Source organism: Condylostylus longicornis, unplaced genomic scaffold, assembly GCF_029603195.1.
Source record: "Condylostylus longicornis isolate FDR11 unplaced genomic scaffold, ASM2960319v2 ptg000049l, whole genome shotgun sequence".
Classification (NCBI taxonomy): domain Eukaryota; kingdom Metazoa; phylum Arthropoda; class Insecta; order Diptera; family Dolichopodidae; genus Condylostylus; species Condylostylus longicornis.
The window spans coordinates 1,946,170-1,961,573 of NW_026578018.1; the positions used below are offsets into that span (position 1 = coordinate 1,946,170).

Genomic DNA, 15,404 nt, shown 5'->3' on the forward strand with positions numbered 1-15,404 from the left:
TTTATGGGGGCTATATTTTTTATACCTGTAGGCTATGTAAATTATTAAGAAAGAAGATTTCACAAAAATCAATGCTTTTGTAAATTTTTAATATAGGATGAATAATTTTCGCAAGTTGAAACTATTTTGATAGGCAACACTTTTTTTCTGTATTCGAGTAGAAGGACGTTTTAAAGGTATGCGATTTTCGGATGTTTAAATATTCTAAAATCGCATATGCCTATATTCTTATCCGTTAAAAGTAATTTTTGCTGACGTGATCGAATACAATAAGGGGGAGTATTACAATTCTCCTATAAAACTTACAGTTTCAATTAATTCTCCGTTTGTCTTTTTAATCGTGCACCTTTGTATTTAAATTTTGTGTTATCGCAGTTTGAACAAGTTGAAAATGTGTTTTCTCATAAAGATGAAATTTATATTTTTACGCATAGCTTATTCCATAAGTTTTCATTGATGATTTACGCTACGAGTTTGGCTGTGTGCTGCTCACATATTTTTTAATTTGATTTTTATGTGGAATGTAAAATTTGCACAAGCGTTAATTTTTATTATTTTTCTGTTTCTTTGTGATAAAAGTGTGGAGCAATTAATAATAATTGTGTGTATAAATCGCTAGTGTGCGTAATTAAAAGGTGTCAAGTATACAAGCTCATAAATTTATTTATGTACATTTTTTATTATTAGTAATTTACAATAATAAAAGTTTTAGTGTAATTTAAAAATTTGCCGTAATACCACAGCCATTAGGAGAAAACTTAATCAAATTTGTGATATGGTAAAAAAAAAATTACAGACTAGTTAGTAAAAATTTGTAAAAACCGATTATTATACACTGAAAAAATATTTTAAATTAAAAAGTTGATTTTTAACTGAATTACTTTAAAAAACTACTAGGGTTCGTAACGCATCCATATACATAATATGTAAATTTCATTATAATTACGTAGGTTCGGCATTCGGTCTAACATTGCCATATTCTATTTTCAATTTATTCTATGATTAAATGTTGGTCTGCATGTAGTGGACTAAATTTCGATATTATTTGAAAATGTTAAAAAGCAGACTAAAAATTAAAGTATTAAAAATAAAAATTCGGATTTTCGAATTTGTAAGCCTTGTGGTGCTTAAGGATAATAGACAACTTTATTGAAATCCGAAGAGAATAAATTTAAAACAGTGAAAGATTTCATCTTTGAAATGAGAGATCTGAGAAACTGCACTTAACCGAGATTTTGACTCTTCAATGTCGATAACTTATTGAAAATTTTGAAATTCCGATTTTTCGACTAGGATTTCATGAACGCAAAAATGTGAAACGATTCTAGTTCGAAATTCTTTTTCACTGAATGTTTTATTTTTGAATGCATGTATGTGTGTGTGTAAATGCTAGTTATGGCATAATGTCTATTCACAATATTAATTATAAAATATATTTATAAATCAAAAATCATATAATATAAAAAATAATTTTAGGAACAACACAATAGCAAAACAATTCGTTAAAAAATTCGCCTTAAAAAATCAAAAGAGAAAAGAACCTTGAATCAGAATTTTTTCTGAGAAATTCTCTTTTTTCCAAAATTTCGAAATAACGAAAAGAAAACATCCGGATTCTAAGCGGCAAATTTTATTTCATTTTCTTTTTAATATTTTGCTGTTGTTATTTTGCTGGAGTATTGGTTAGTTGGCTGTTGAATTTCTAAAACAAAATTTTTCTGTTTTTTTGTTATTCTTTTTGTAAATTTTTATTTATTTTATTATTCTAAACATATTTTAAAACTACAATGTTTTGTTTTTTTTTTTTTATATGTTCTTTAACTTTAAAGCTAAACATTCGACTGGACATTTGCATATTTATGATGTTTGCGTATTAATAGCCGCTAATTTATCATATACAAAAAAATAAAATAAAAATGTTTTCATGCTTTCTTGCATGTATAAAATGTTGCGTTAAAATGTTCTTAAATTTTAAATACACACAAACACACGTAAATTGTATTTATGGTTATGGGAATTGTAAAGGTATTGGTGTATTTTTTTTTTTTGGTGTACAATGCAAGGTATGACAGCAAGAGATATGGATTTAGTTTTTTTTAAAATTGTGATGCGGAGAGCAATAATACTAACGACGGTGGTGTTCTCTACATTTTCTAAATGACGAAGAAAAATGTCATATTGCAAAATTTTCAAATGTTGTTTTCCGTAACGTTTAGTTGACTTCAAATTGTATTCATGCTTTCAAATTGTAAATTGTACAAATATGATGTTACGTTGAAAAACACTAAAAATTATATCATTGAAAAAACTGTTTGCAAGCATGAGTATTTTGCAGCCACAGGTTCTTGGGTTAAGTGCTTTTTTTTTTGTGCTTTAAAGATCTGGTGAGAATAGGTTAGAAAGTGTATTAATGTTCAATGTATGTTATCTGAGGTATCCACTTAAAAATTCCATACCAATCTGAAGCCGTTTTAATTTTTGTATCATAGTATTTTTATAAACAATAACGGTAACCTCTGTACACTAAAATATTTGTTTAATATTTAATCTAAAAAAAAAAGAAAATCACTGTTATGGTTATAAATGTAAAAATTCTAAATATTATTTTGTTAAAATTTACATTAAAAACAAATTAGTTTCCGATGAAAAAAAAATCTGAGAAAAGATTATCTCTGCTATAATTATTCAATGTGTTGTGTTTAGTGCTTTTTTTCTAAGGAAATATGGTTTGATGTTGCATTAATAATGGTTTCGTTGAATGTAATCAATTTAAAGAATATAAAATGCTTGTAATTCTGGAAAATATTAATTTTCTAATTCAATAGTAATAATATGCAAGTTATATATTCGCTTACGCCCGGAACACCAAAAAATAAAATTTAACTATAACTAAAATTAAATCGAACGTTGCGATCAAATTTCCATACTTTATTACTTAAACCTATTCTAAATCATTTAATCGCAACGTGATTTGACAAAAACAAAATATTTATTTTAAATTAAAATTAAAATTCAACGTTGCAATTAAACTCCTATATGAAATCATTTAATTGCAACGTGATTGAACTTTTACAGACAAAACTAAAGCAAAGTTCCAAATATTCAAATTACAATATTAAAACTTTCCCATGAGAATTATTCTAAACAATTTTTTGCTTACTAAACAGTTATTTCTTATAAATAGAGTAAATTCAATAGCAATTTGGCTTGGTTGGTAATTCAGTGGCTTGGTTGGTAATTCAGTAGCTCGTTAGTTATTAAATCGTTTTGCCGTTTAGAAAATAAAGATTTAAAAATAAAGTTAATAAGTTTGGAATTAGAAATTAAAGTGTAATTAATTAATAAATGAAATAAAAAGAACTTTTATAAATCTTAAAATATTTTTTGTGTAAAGTAAAAACTTATAATTTAATTGGCGCAGTCGGTAGGATACCGACTCCGTCTATAAAAACAAAAAAAAAAATCTAAACAAAAAAAAAGAAAACACTAATATTTTTCTTAAGTCAATTTAAATGAACAAAAAACTAGAAAATAAAATAGTGTAATGCTCAAACCATTAAGCAAAATTAAATAATAATAATAAAAAAAAAAATTTTGTGGTGAACTGAGTGATAAAAGTTTAGTTGTGTAAAGGCGGAGAACTTTTTTCAAAAAGTTAATTCGGTAAATAAACGAACAAAAATTATAAGTAAAACACAAATAAAATATCTATTAAAAGATCTTTAATCAAATCAAATTTTACAACTAATTAAATTGATAAAACAAAAATTATAAAAAAAGAAAAAAAAAAAAAACCAAAATATTTTTTTTTTTTTTTAACATTTATGAAGAAAAGTGAAAAAGAAAAATACTTTGATAATCTAAAAAATATACAAAAAAATTTTAACATGTCACTTGCTGCAATTACATTAAAAGACTTGATAGGCGAAGCTCGTTCAGTACCAATTTTTACTGGACAAGACGCCTACAGTCTAAAATCCTTCATCGAAGGAGTCGAAAGTTTAATTGCCTTAGCAGCGGATGCCGATGCAAAAAACTATCTATACAGAATTTTGTACAGCAAGATCCAGGGTCCTGCAGCGGCAGCAATCCGGAGAATTCAGGAAAAAACTTGGGACGAAGTAAAACAACAACTGAAAGCTACCTTCGGAGTACAGAAATCTTATTTGAAATTAAAAGAAGAAGCAGACTGTATAATTTTTAGAAATGTAAGTGATCTTTATGTTAAATTAAATTCCATATTAAATTTGTTAAATTTAAAATATGATTTGGATGACAATAAATCTTCAGAATTTAATCCAATTAATAATGAAAATTCAATATTAGAAAAATTTTTGAATAAATTAAATAGAGTAGACTCAATGTACCTTAGAACTAAAAATGTAACAACATTAGAAGACGCTTATAGAAGCTTATTAGAAACCAATATATCCGACAGCAAGGTTCCAAACACCAACTCTCAGTATAGGAACAATAATCATACAAATTACAGAAATAACCATAACATAAATTCTAGACATAGTAGTAATAATACAAATTCCAGAAATAACTATAGAAACGCAAATAGAACTTTCAACAATAACAATTACAATAACAACATAAGAAACACTTACACAAATAGACCAATGGACAGAAACTACACTACTAATGAAAAGTTTAGGAATTTTAGGCCCAACCAACAATTTGGTGGTACAGGTAATAATCTACCAGGACCATCTTATAACGAAAATCGGTCAAGTCCAGTTCCAATGGATGTGGATTCAGGTTCCACAGAAAATTTTCACTGTGGTCCCCCTATCCGACATTACCCTTAGTAGACTTAACAATAGAAGGCAAAAAGCTGACCTGTCTGATCGACACAGGATCAGTTACTTCAATTATAAACGGCAATATTTTTGATCGATCTAAACAAAACAAATTAGAAAATCCAATTCAATTAAAAACACTCGCAGGAAACCAAGCCATTAAATACGAAATAATTACAAAAGTACCTGACGAGTTCAATGAAAATTCAACTATGTCCTGGAAAGTAATGGATCTTAGCAATAAAAACTTTGACGCTCTCTTAGGCCAAAATATTTTAAAACCAATAGGAGCAAATATTAATCTTTCAAAGGAGCGGTTAGAAATTAACAACCGTAATATTAAATTTAATTCAGCTTGTCCTTTTGAAAACACTTGTCAAATAGAACCTTTACAAATCAACCATAATGAATTATTTGAAAAATTATTAAATAAAAATATGAATAGAGAAGAAACTAAATCATTAAAATATATTTTAAACTCTAATAGGGATCTTTTCTATAAAGAAGGAGATCGATTAACATGTGTCAAAAGTGTAAAACATCAAATAATTACAACTACTTCCCAGCCGATTTATAGTAAAATATATCGGTTTCCAAAAATACATGAAGAGGAAGTAAATAAGCAAGTTCAGGAAATGTTAGAGCAAAATATTATTCAACCATCCAGTAGCCCTTATAATAGCCCTATATGGGTAGTACCCAAAAAATTGGACTACTCAGGGAAACAAAAATGGCGCATTGTCATCGACTACCGTAAATTAAATGAAATTACGGTTGATGACAAATTCCCGATACCGAATATAGATTCTATATTTGATAAATTGGGTCGCGCTCAATATTTCACCACTCTGGACCTCGCAAAGGGGTTTCACCAGATATTAGTGGATGAAAAAGATCGTCTAAAGACCGCGTTTTCTACACCGCAAGGTCACTTTGAGTTTGTACGGATGCCATTCGGACTAAAGAATGCTCCGGCAACTTTTCAAAGGATGATCAATTACGTTTTAAAGGACTTTATCGGGCGAATTTGCGTTGTCTATCTAGATGACATCCTTATTTTCTCTACATCACTACAAGAACACCTCTCAGCTATTAATAAAATATTTTCAAAATTAAGAGAGTTCAATCTAAAAATCCAAGTGGATAAGTGCAAATTTTTCTCTAAAGAGACAGAGTATTTAGGACACATATTAACACCAGAGGGAATAAAGCCAAACGAAGATAAAATTAATGTAATTAAACAAATCAAACTGCCTAAGACTCCCAAGCAGATAAAAAGTTTCCTAGGCATTACGGGGTACTATCGCAAGTTCATCAAGGACTATGCGAAAGTAGCTCAGCCTATGACTAAATATTTGAAAAAGGGAAATAAAATCAATGAAAATGATATACAATATAAAGACTCCTTTCAAAAATTAAAAGAATTGATTACAACTTATCCTATACTTCGTTACCCCGATTTTAAAAAGAAATTTGTATTAACGACGGACGCGTCCAACTTTGCAGTTGGAGCAGTCCTATCACAAGAAAACCACCCAGTCTGCTTCGCTAGCAGAACCCTTAATAATCATGAATGCAATTACTCTACTATAGAGAAGGAACTTCTTGCCATAGTATGGGCCACTAAATATTTTCGGCCATACTTATATGGTACAAAATTTTTAATAAGAACAGACCACCAACCCTTAAAATGGTTGCATTCACTAAAAGAACCAAACGCCAAACTACAAAGATGGCGAATCAGATTAAACGAATACGACTTCGAAATAGACTATGTAAAAGGAAAAGAAAATCGTGTTGCTGATTTTTTAAGTAGAATGGATTCTACAAATAATGAAATTAATCATATAGATGACCCTAACGAAACACCTTCTAATAATTCAGTTATAACAACAAACCATAGTCGCCATGAAAATCAATTCCCAACATCTGATATAATAATTAATAAATATTTGACGCAGCTTTATTTGACAAAAGAAAAAGAAAGGGAAATAATTATAAAATATAAAAAATTTAGACAAATCTTTATTAGTGAAAATGAAATCAATAATAGCCATTATTTAAATGACATACTTAGACGATTCATTAGAAATGGAATAACTGCTATCTATTCCGAATTAAATGATGAAAAATTTGATATAGTAAAACAGAAACTCACGGAACTCTTTTCTAATAATAATAAAATGAAATTCATAAAATGTACTAAAAAAGCAATAGACATAGAAAATGAAGAAGAGGCCTTAAAATTAATAGAAAAAATTCATAAAGAATCAAACCATCGAGGTATCGTTGAAAATTATACAGAAGTGAAAGATGAGTTTTTCTTCCCTAAACTTAAGGAACTATTTCATAAGTATATAAACAATTGCGACATATGTAATCAATCAAAATATGATCGCAAACCAAATAAATATAGATTCGAAATTTCCGAAACCCCGAGCTCTCCTAATAAAATAATACACGTCGATTTATTTTTCTGTTATAAGGAAATATTTCTTACAATAATTGACAAATTCTCAAAGCATTTAATGGTCCAACGTCTTAATGACCGAAATGCAACTACTATTATACAAGCACTTCGCAACAGGTTTGCACTATTCGGTAGGCCAGATAAAATCGTTGTCGACAATGAGTTCGATAGTCTTAATATCAAAAACTTCTTTAGAACAGAAAATATAAACGCTCACTTTACGTCACCCAGAAGCCATACCGGAAATTCTACAATCGAACGAGCTCACGGAACTTTAAGCGAACACCTTCGTATCTTAGATACACAAAAATCACATTTAACACCGTATGAAAAAATATTATTCGCAGTCGAAAAATATAATAATTCCATTCACTCTGTAACTAAAGTTAAGCCTATAAACTTTGTAAATAACGAAATAACCGATATTGAAAAAATTAGAAAATTAATTGATGAAAATAAACTTAAAACGATTGAAAAACTAAACAAAGATAGGATAGACCCTGACTATAAAGAAGGAGACAAAGTTCTTGTAAAAAATCCCGAAGCTCTAAGATATAAACATAAAAAGAAATATACGTATATTAAATCTAAATTAATTAACGGTAAATTAAAAGATAACCAGAATAGAAATATTCACCCAAGTAGATTAAAAAGAAATTTTAAATTTTCCTCAGGTAACCCAGAAACAAACTCCACTCAACCACTGCCACAACAAACTTAAATTAGCACTACTAATTTTACTCCTCACTTCAAATACTTGTTCTGCAAATATTGACGTTCAGGTATTGGAAAATCAAGGTGGATTCCAACTAATCAAACGGGAAGAAATTCCTATAATTCAAAACTATTCTAAAATTCTTCACTTTATAAATATTAGCGAACTAGAAAATACTTTAGCACAAATTGAAAATAATATTTACAACACTTTTAACCAAGACAATACCACATTAAAACAATTACAAATTCAAATCGAAAAAACTCGACATAACATTAAAACATTACTACCACACAGACAAAAACGAGGACTCATTAATTTAGGTGGCAAAATTTTGAAATGGTTATTTGGAAACTTAGACGATGATGACAAAACTGAAATTGTAGAAAACATAAAACTTATTGAACAGGGAAATTACAACTCCATTCAGACCATAAATAAACAGATTAAAATAAACGACCAATTTCAGAAAAACCTAAATATTCTACAGAAACGAATTAACGAAAACCAAGAAATTTTAAATATTACACTGAGAGAACAAAACAACACCTTTAGCAAAAGCATAAAAAGTCTACAGTTTCTTTCTAGTTACACAAATATTAACTTACTAAATTCAGAAATAGACAAAGTCCAACAAAACATTCTTTTCGCTAAACATGGTATCATGACTCACTCCATTTTATCCAATGAAGAAATTGATGAATTTGAAATCGATGTTTTTAAATATAAAGAAATAAAAAGTTCACTTATTAGTCTAGATAATAATATTATTTTTGCCATTTTGATTCCTAACGTTGCAAAGGAACTTGCAGTTGGATATAAAATTATTCCAGTACCTAACAAAAATTTCGAGGAAATAAACATTGAATCTACTAATATATTGAAATTTAAAAATGAAATTTACTTTAATAATAAACAGAATTGTGAAAATAAACTAAAAGTAATAAATGGTTGTATAAAAAATTTAATGAATAATAATTTTAAGAATTGTACAAAAAGAAAAAATATTAATTTTGAGATTGTGGAAGTTTCATCTAATATTATCTTAGTAAAAAATGCAAATAATGTAATGTTAGAAAATACTTGTAATAACATACAATACAAACTAATTAAAACTAACTTAATTACATATTATAATTGCACTATAAAAATAGATGACGTAATATTCAAAAACATAGAGAGAAAAATTAACAACCACATAATAATACCAAACTATTTAGAACCTTATAATGTTAGTTACATACCAAATTTAGAAAATATTAATTTGAAGCAAATTGAAAATTACAATGAAATAGAATTTGTAAAATTTGAAATTAAAAACCATTATATTTTAATACTGTCAAATATCTCTATTATATTGCTTTTAATAATTTTTATTACAAAATACTATATGAAAAAATTTTATAAATGTAAAAAACGGCCAAACGATACAAATGAAAATAATAGTAAAGGAAATATAATCTCTGGAGCTCAGGAGAGCTTCCAGCTTAACGAGGGGGGAGTTATATATTCGCTTACGCCCGGAACACCAAAAAATAAAATTTAACTATAACTAAAATTAAATCGAACGTTGCGATCAAATTTCCATACTTTATTACTTAAACCTATTCTAAATCATTTAATCGCAACGTGATTTGACAAAAACAAAATATTTATTTTAAATTAAAATTAAAATTCAACGTTGCAATTAAACTCCTATATGAAATCATTTAATTGCAACGTGATTGAACTTTTACAGACAAAACTAAAGCAAAGTTCCAAATATTCAAATTACAATATTAAAACTTTCCCATGAGAATTATTCTAAACAATTTTTTGCTTACTAAACAGTTATTTCTTATAAATAGAGTAAATTCAATAGCAATTTGGCTTGGTTGGTAATTCAGTGGCTTGGTTGGTAATTCAGTAGCTCGTTAGTTATTAAATCGTTTTGCCGTTTAGAAAATAAAGATTTAAAAATAAAGTTAATAAGTTTGGAATTAGAAATTAAAGTGTAATTAATTAATAAATGAAATAAAAAGAACTTTTATAAATCTTAAAATATTTTTTGTGTAAAGTAAAAACTTATAATTTAATTTGCATGCGTTTGAATTTATTATTAACAAAACTGTAAAATTAAATAATTTAAAATATTGAATAGACAATGTGTAAGCACATTTTATGGAGCATAAGCTAGATAGAAGATACTTAAAAAAGCGTACATTGATTTAAATTTTTCGAATTGTAAAAGATTACAAAATAACGATATAAAATTACAAAAAATTCCATTGATTTGTGGCTTAAATATTATCAAGCATTTAAAATACTATCTAATTAAAGGTCAACAGATAGACCGAATACAGACATTTCGTAAAAAAATATGATTTCGTTGTGCGTTCCTCAAATGCAATTTGTTATTGAAAACTATACCTATTCTCACCTTTCTCAAGTGAGAACGTATAGTCTCATGTGTTTAATTGTATGCTATTTTTAATTGGAAATTAATATTGTACGGTACGTTTTTTAATTTTTCAATTAAAAAACGTAATTAACTTTTAATTTAAATTTTTGATTTCAAAAATGCACAACGTTAAACGTAAAGTGTTAAATAGCCAAGTACGTCAAAAATCAGGCGTTATTACAGATAATGATTTTTTAGGGTAATTTTTCCGAAAATAAATTAGTCTAATTTAGTCATCATTTAAAAATCAAATGGCTTTAAAATGTCAAATATTAAATGTCATATATAGCATATGTCATATTTTGAATGTCAGATTTTTGATTTCAAAAATACACAATGTTAAACGTAAAGTGTTATATAGCTAAGTACGTCAAAAATCAGGTGTTATTACAGATATTGACTTTTTAGCGTAATTTTCATTCCATTAATTAAAAATTTAGTAGAAACCAATTTTATGTTTTAGGTTATATGGCAAGTAATAAAGTCAACTAAATCCGGCAACTTATAAACGCTTCAACCTTATTTCCCATCAACTGTTTTCTCTATATTTTTGTTACTTAATATAAATTAATTAAATTTTCTTCGAAATATGTAGAAGATTTAGTTGAGAGCTTAATCTACGATAAACTCTATTGAAAGCAAAACTAATTTCATATTTCATTTTTAGTTTCAAAAAAAACTCTTCAGTAAAAATTGAAAATTATTCAATAATTATTTTTTAAAATTAAAATTTTTAATGAAACAATAATGAGGGCTGATTGTTGAACATTTTTGATATTGAAGAAAAAAAAATCAGAAATAATGACAAGAGCAAGAATTAATAATGAAAATTTCATATGATTAAAAACTATTCCAATCATCTCGTTATTTTGTCATTAAAGATTTTTGTATTTTTTTTTTTCTGAAGTCATGAATTATATTAAATTAACAAAAAATGAAAAGCCCTACAGACCGAAAAGAAGTGAAGGGAACCTTCACTGAATAAGCAATACAAAAATAAAAAAAAAAACACTGAAAAAAATCACTTGTCCAAACGATTGAATAAAAAATAAGTAACAAAAAAAAAACACGAGCGGTGGTTTTATCAATTTAAGAATAAATTGTTAAATGATGCGAACAAAACAAAAAATTAATAAAAAAAAAAGAGAGGAAAAAAAACTCAAATTTAAGAAGAATAAATAAAAAAATAAAAGAAGACCATTATAAAAAAACGATAAAAATATCCCCAGCTTTCAAGCATTCTTTAAGAACTTCCAGAATACAAATTTTAAATAGCCATAAATAACATACCTGTTTGTTGAATTCATTTTTTGTTGTTTTCCTTATTATTTGGTTTTTTTTATAGTTTGAGTTTTTTGTTTTGCCATATTCTTATTACGAAAAAATAATATTAAATTCTAAAAAGGTATTATGGAATTCGTGTTTCTTTAATTATCTACTATTTTTCCCCCTTTCTTCTTAGAGAAGTGTACTCACTTGAGAGTGAGAAATGTCAAAATTTGAAATCAGTTGAAATTTATGTCAAAATATATTTTATTGCTGCATTCATCTAAATGCAATACATTACACTCGTGTTAAAGTGGGTCTCGTATAAAACTTTTGACAGATGTCATACATATGTATATGTACAAGTAATTTTTTAGTTGCATACATACATAACATATAACTTACAACAAATATTCACATTTTGTTTCGAAATGTTTGATTATAAATTCCTCTCTTTTAATGAAAAGTACCGAACTATTTTGAAATTCGAATTAGGTGGATTCAATTCCGTTTCTAGTCGATTCTAGTCGATTTAAAATTGGGTGTTTTTTTTTTTGTTTTGTAATAAATTTTTTAAAGAGGTGGTATTAATTCAAATTATTGCATCTAAATGTACGGAATTTATAAATAAAAGAAACATTTTGAAAATTTCAAAATTCACAAATGTCAGTTTATTTCACAAAACTCACAATTGTAGAATACCAAATTTTACTTTCACTGTTATTTTCATAAAATAAGAGTTGCAGGAATTTAATCAAAAGAAATTATTTTAGTTTGCATGTGTGAAGATTGTCTAGACTAGAACATTTTGGTTGTTACAGTTATTTCACCTTCATTTCACGTCAAAAACACATATTTATACAGTTGCAAATTATATTTTATTTGAAAACGTCATTGCGTGCTATTATTAATAATATCGTGATTTAAAAATTCTTACTTGATTAGGTTTTACATTGAAAATTAGTTAGAAACCGTTAGAAAATTTTTTTAATAGAATATCAATTTATTCTGGCTTAAATTTGGTTTTCTTAGTATAAAAACATAATTTTGAAACGCAATCAAATTATAGACTTTAAATAATTAATTAATTAAAACGATTTGTTTAATAATTTCGAAAAAAAAAATTAATAATTACAGTGTGGCTCAAAATTCAATACTGTTTATAAAACTTCGTAATTTTCTAAATTTTTACCTAAATTGCTTATTATTATTGCATTAATAAATTCTTTGCCCTAAGACGTATGTGGTATGTTCATTAGAATCGATATTTTGCAACTTGTGCACTTTTTCCACTTAATAAGATTACAGTTTCTTTATCAACACTTTTCTCATCACACTTTATAATTTTCTATAACTGGCCACAATAACAATAGATCCAATTGTGATAAAACAAAATTATTACATTGAATTTTTAACATTTAATAATTGATGACCAAAAGAGAAATCTCTTTAAGTGTACCATTAAAATTAAGACTCGGTCCGTTTCCATAATTGCTTATAAGTAACTTTAATACTACTGTCCTTCTTAATTTCCAAATGATTTATTTATTTTTTATAGCGACTCTGTTCCGTTTTCTAAAGCTGATTTCGAGCTTTAAGCGAACCACGTAGTAACGTTAGCTTTATATGAGCACGTATTGGTAGTACAAAGTAAATTTTGGTTTACAAAGCGCAATTATAAAAGATTCAACAAATTTTTAAAAAAATTTTTTCAACAATTTTTTAATGCTTCGTAAATATCAGTATTCATTAACTTGGATTTTTTTTAGCGCGATTCTAAGACGGAGCACTAAAGGGTTAAATAAAAATTAATAATGGTACATCTATACACACTACTAAGAGGTTAAAGCATAATTATGAGAAGCATAAATATAAAATTACGTAATTTTGAATTTTGAAAATTTAATTTGGCATGATTTATTCTTTGGAAAATAAGAAATATTTTTTAAGAAAATAAAAGAACAAAACCTGATTTTGAAAAAGTTTTGGAAATTTTTGAAACCATCTTTACATCATGTGGAACTGTATAATAAATAATTGAGTGGTTGTTATACCAAAGTATCCTATAATTAGATGATTAATAATTTTGTATGTGTATGTTTATTTTGTTTTTATATTTTTTATTATTAAAAACACGCATCGTAAGAATACAAGTAACTTGTAAACAAACGCTCATACCTGTTGAAATTCAAATATTTAACTATATACAATTGTATGTACATACATACAATTCTGTTTGGTTTATTTGGGTTTATAAATGTACATAACATTAACTACGTGTATGTAGGGCTGTGTATAACAATATTATCTTCATATTCCTATTAAGAAATAATAATAAAATAAAACGTAGGTAAAAAAAAATTTACGAAACTCTCAAGTAAAAATTATATCTAAGGTATTGAAGTTAGCAAATTTACTATCAAGTTAAAAAAGTAATGTCCCACACATTCTTGACTCAATAGTTAATATAATTTGTTTGAAATTTTCCAGCACTATGTTGGATATTTGCAGAACATATTCTGCGGCTGCTTTCAAAATTGGTCTCTAAACTGAATTTTTCTGTTTCTAAATTTATTTGAATTTCGAATTCTTTAAATTTTAATCTGCATACTAGTACAATTTCGATGTTCCTCACTTGTAAATAAAAGTACATCTAAAAATCTACCATTTTTTTTTCAAAAATTAAAATTAGAGCTTTGAAAATAACTTATTTGAACAATAATTTTTTACTTTATAACCTGTGTTTGTTTGCAATTGTGAAGACATATTGAAAAGTTGAGTTGGAAATTGATCGTCATTAAGTCGAACATTATAAATTTTTTGATTTAAAACCATAAGATGATGAAAAATTTAATGATAAAATAAAATTACAAAAAATAATTTTTATTCAAAAGATGCGTATACTTACTTCCTTCTAGTTAAGCTGTTCAAAGAGCAGTCAAATAAATTGGAAATTTAAGTTTTTGGATTATGCTTTTTTTTTTCCTTTTGAATTTTGAATTTCATTTAAAATTCTATGTAGTTCTAGAGGATATTGGACTGTAATTGCGATATGTTTAGGGTATTGTTGGTTTAAGAATATATCCATTATATTCACCATTGAGGAATTATACTCAATTTAGTAGAAGTTATTACTTTGTTAATAAGAGTCTAAAAGTAATTATTTAAAATTGCAATATTCTTGAGCTTCCTTGCTTACATATATAATATTTTGATTTTAAATTCATGGACTTAAATGCCATGTATCTGTCAAAAATTGGATTGTCAAACTATGGATATTGTGGAAACTCTGGCAAAATAAATATAGCCACAGGCTTATGACAATCTGAATAAGAAACAAATTTGGTGTTCTTATAGTTGTTTCCTTTTTTTTTTTAACTTTTTTCAATTAATTCAATATCAACCTCTTCAAATGTATTTGAATAGTATAATTACCAATTTTTCTGGAAATAATTGAGATAATCGGGTTAATCGTAGTTGCAATTCCAGTCTTCAGGATGAATTTGACCGAAACTGTTTTAAATCACTTTGCTATTTGGAGAGCTCTTGATTCATATCCTATTTTATTTCTGAAAACTTAATATTTTCTTGTAATATCATTAAGGGAACAGGTGGCATATGAAGACATTCCGATTTGTACTTTTACATTTGATCTGTTCTGCACATAATAAGTAACTTACAATTTTCTAAATTTACAATACAAAATAT

General features: G+C 26.6%; 1 protein-coding gene across 1 annotated transcript; it reads left to right on the forward strand.

The window, feature by feature from the left end:
- The first annotated feature begins 4,361 nt into the window (after positions 1–4,361).
- On the forward strand, positions 4,362–4,814 carry LOC129611451 (putative uncharacterized protein DDB_G0283431). Its single transcript, XM_055524630.1, has one exon. The coding sequence runs from the start codon at positions 4,362–4,364 to the stop codon at positions 4,812–4,814; it is 453 nt and encodes a 150-aa protein (XP_055380605.1).
- Positions 4,815–15,404: the final 10,590 nt, after the last annotated feature.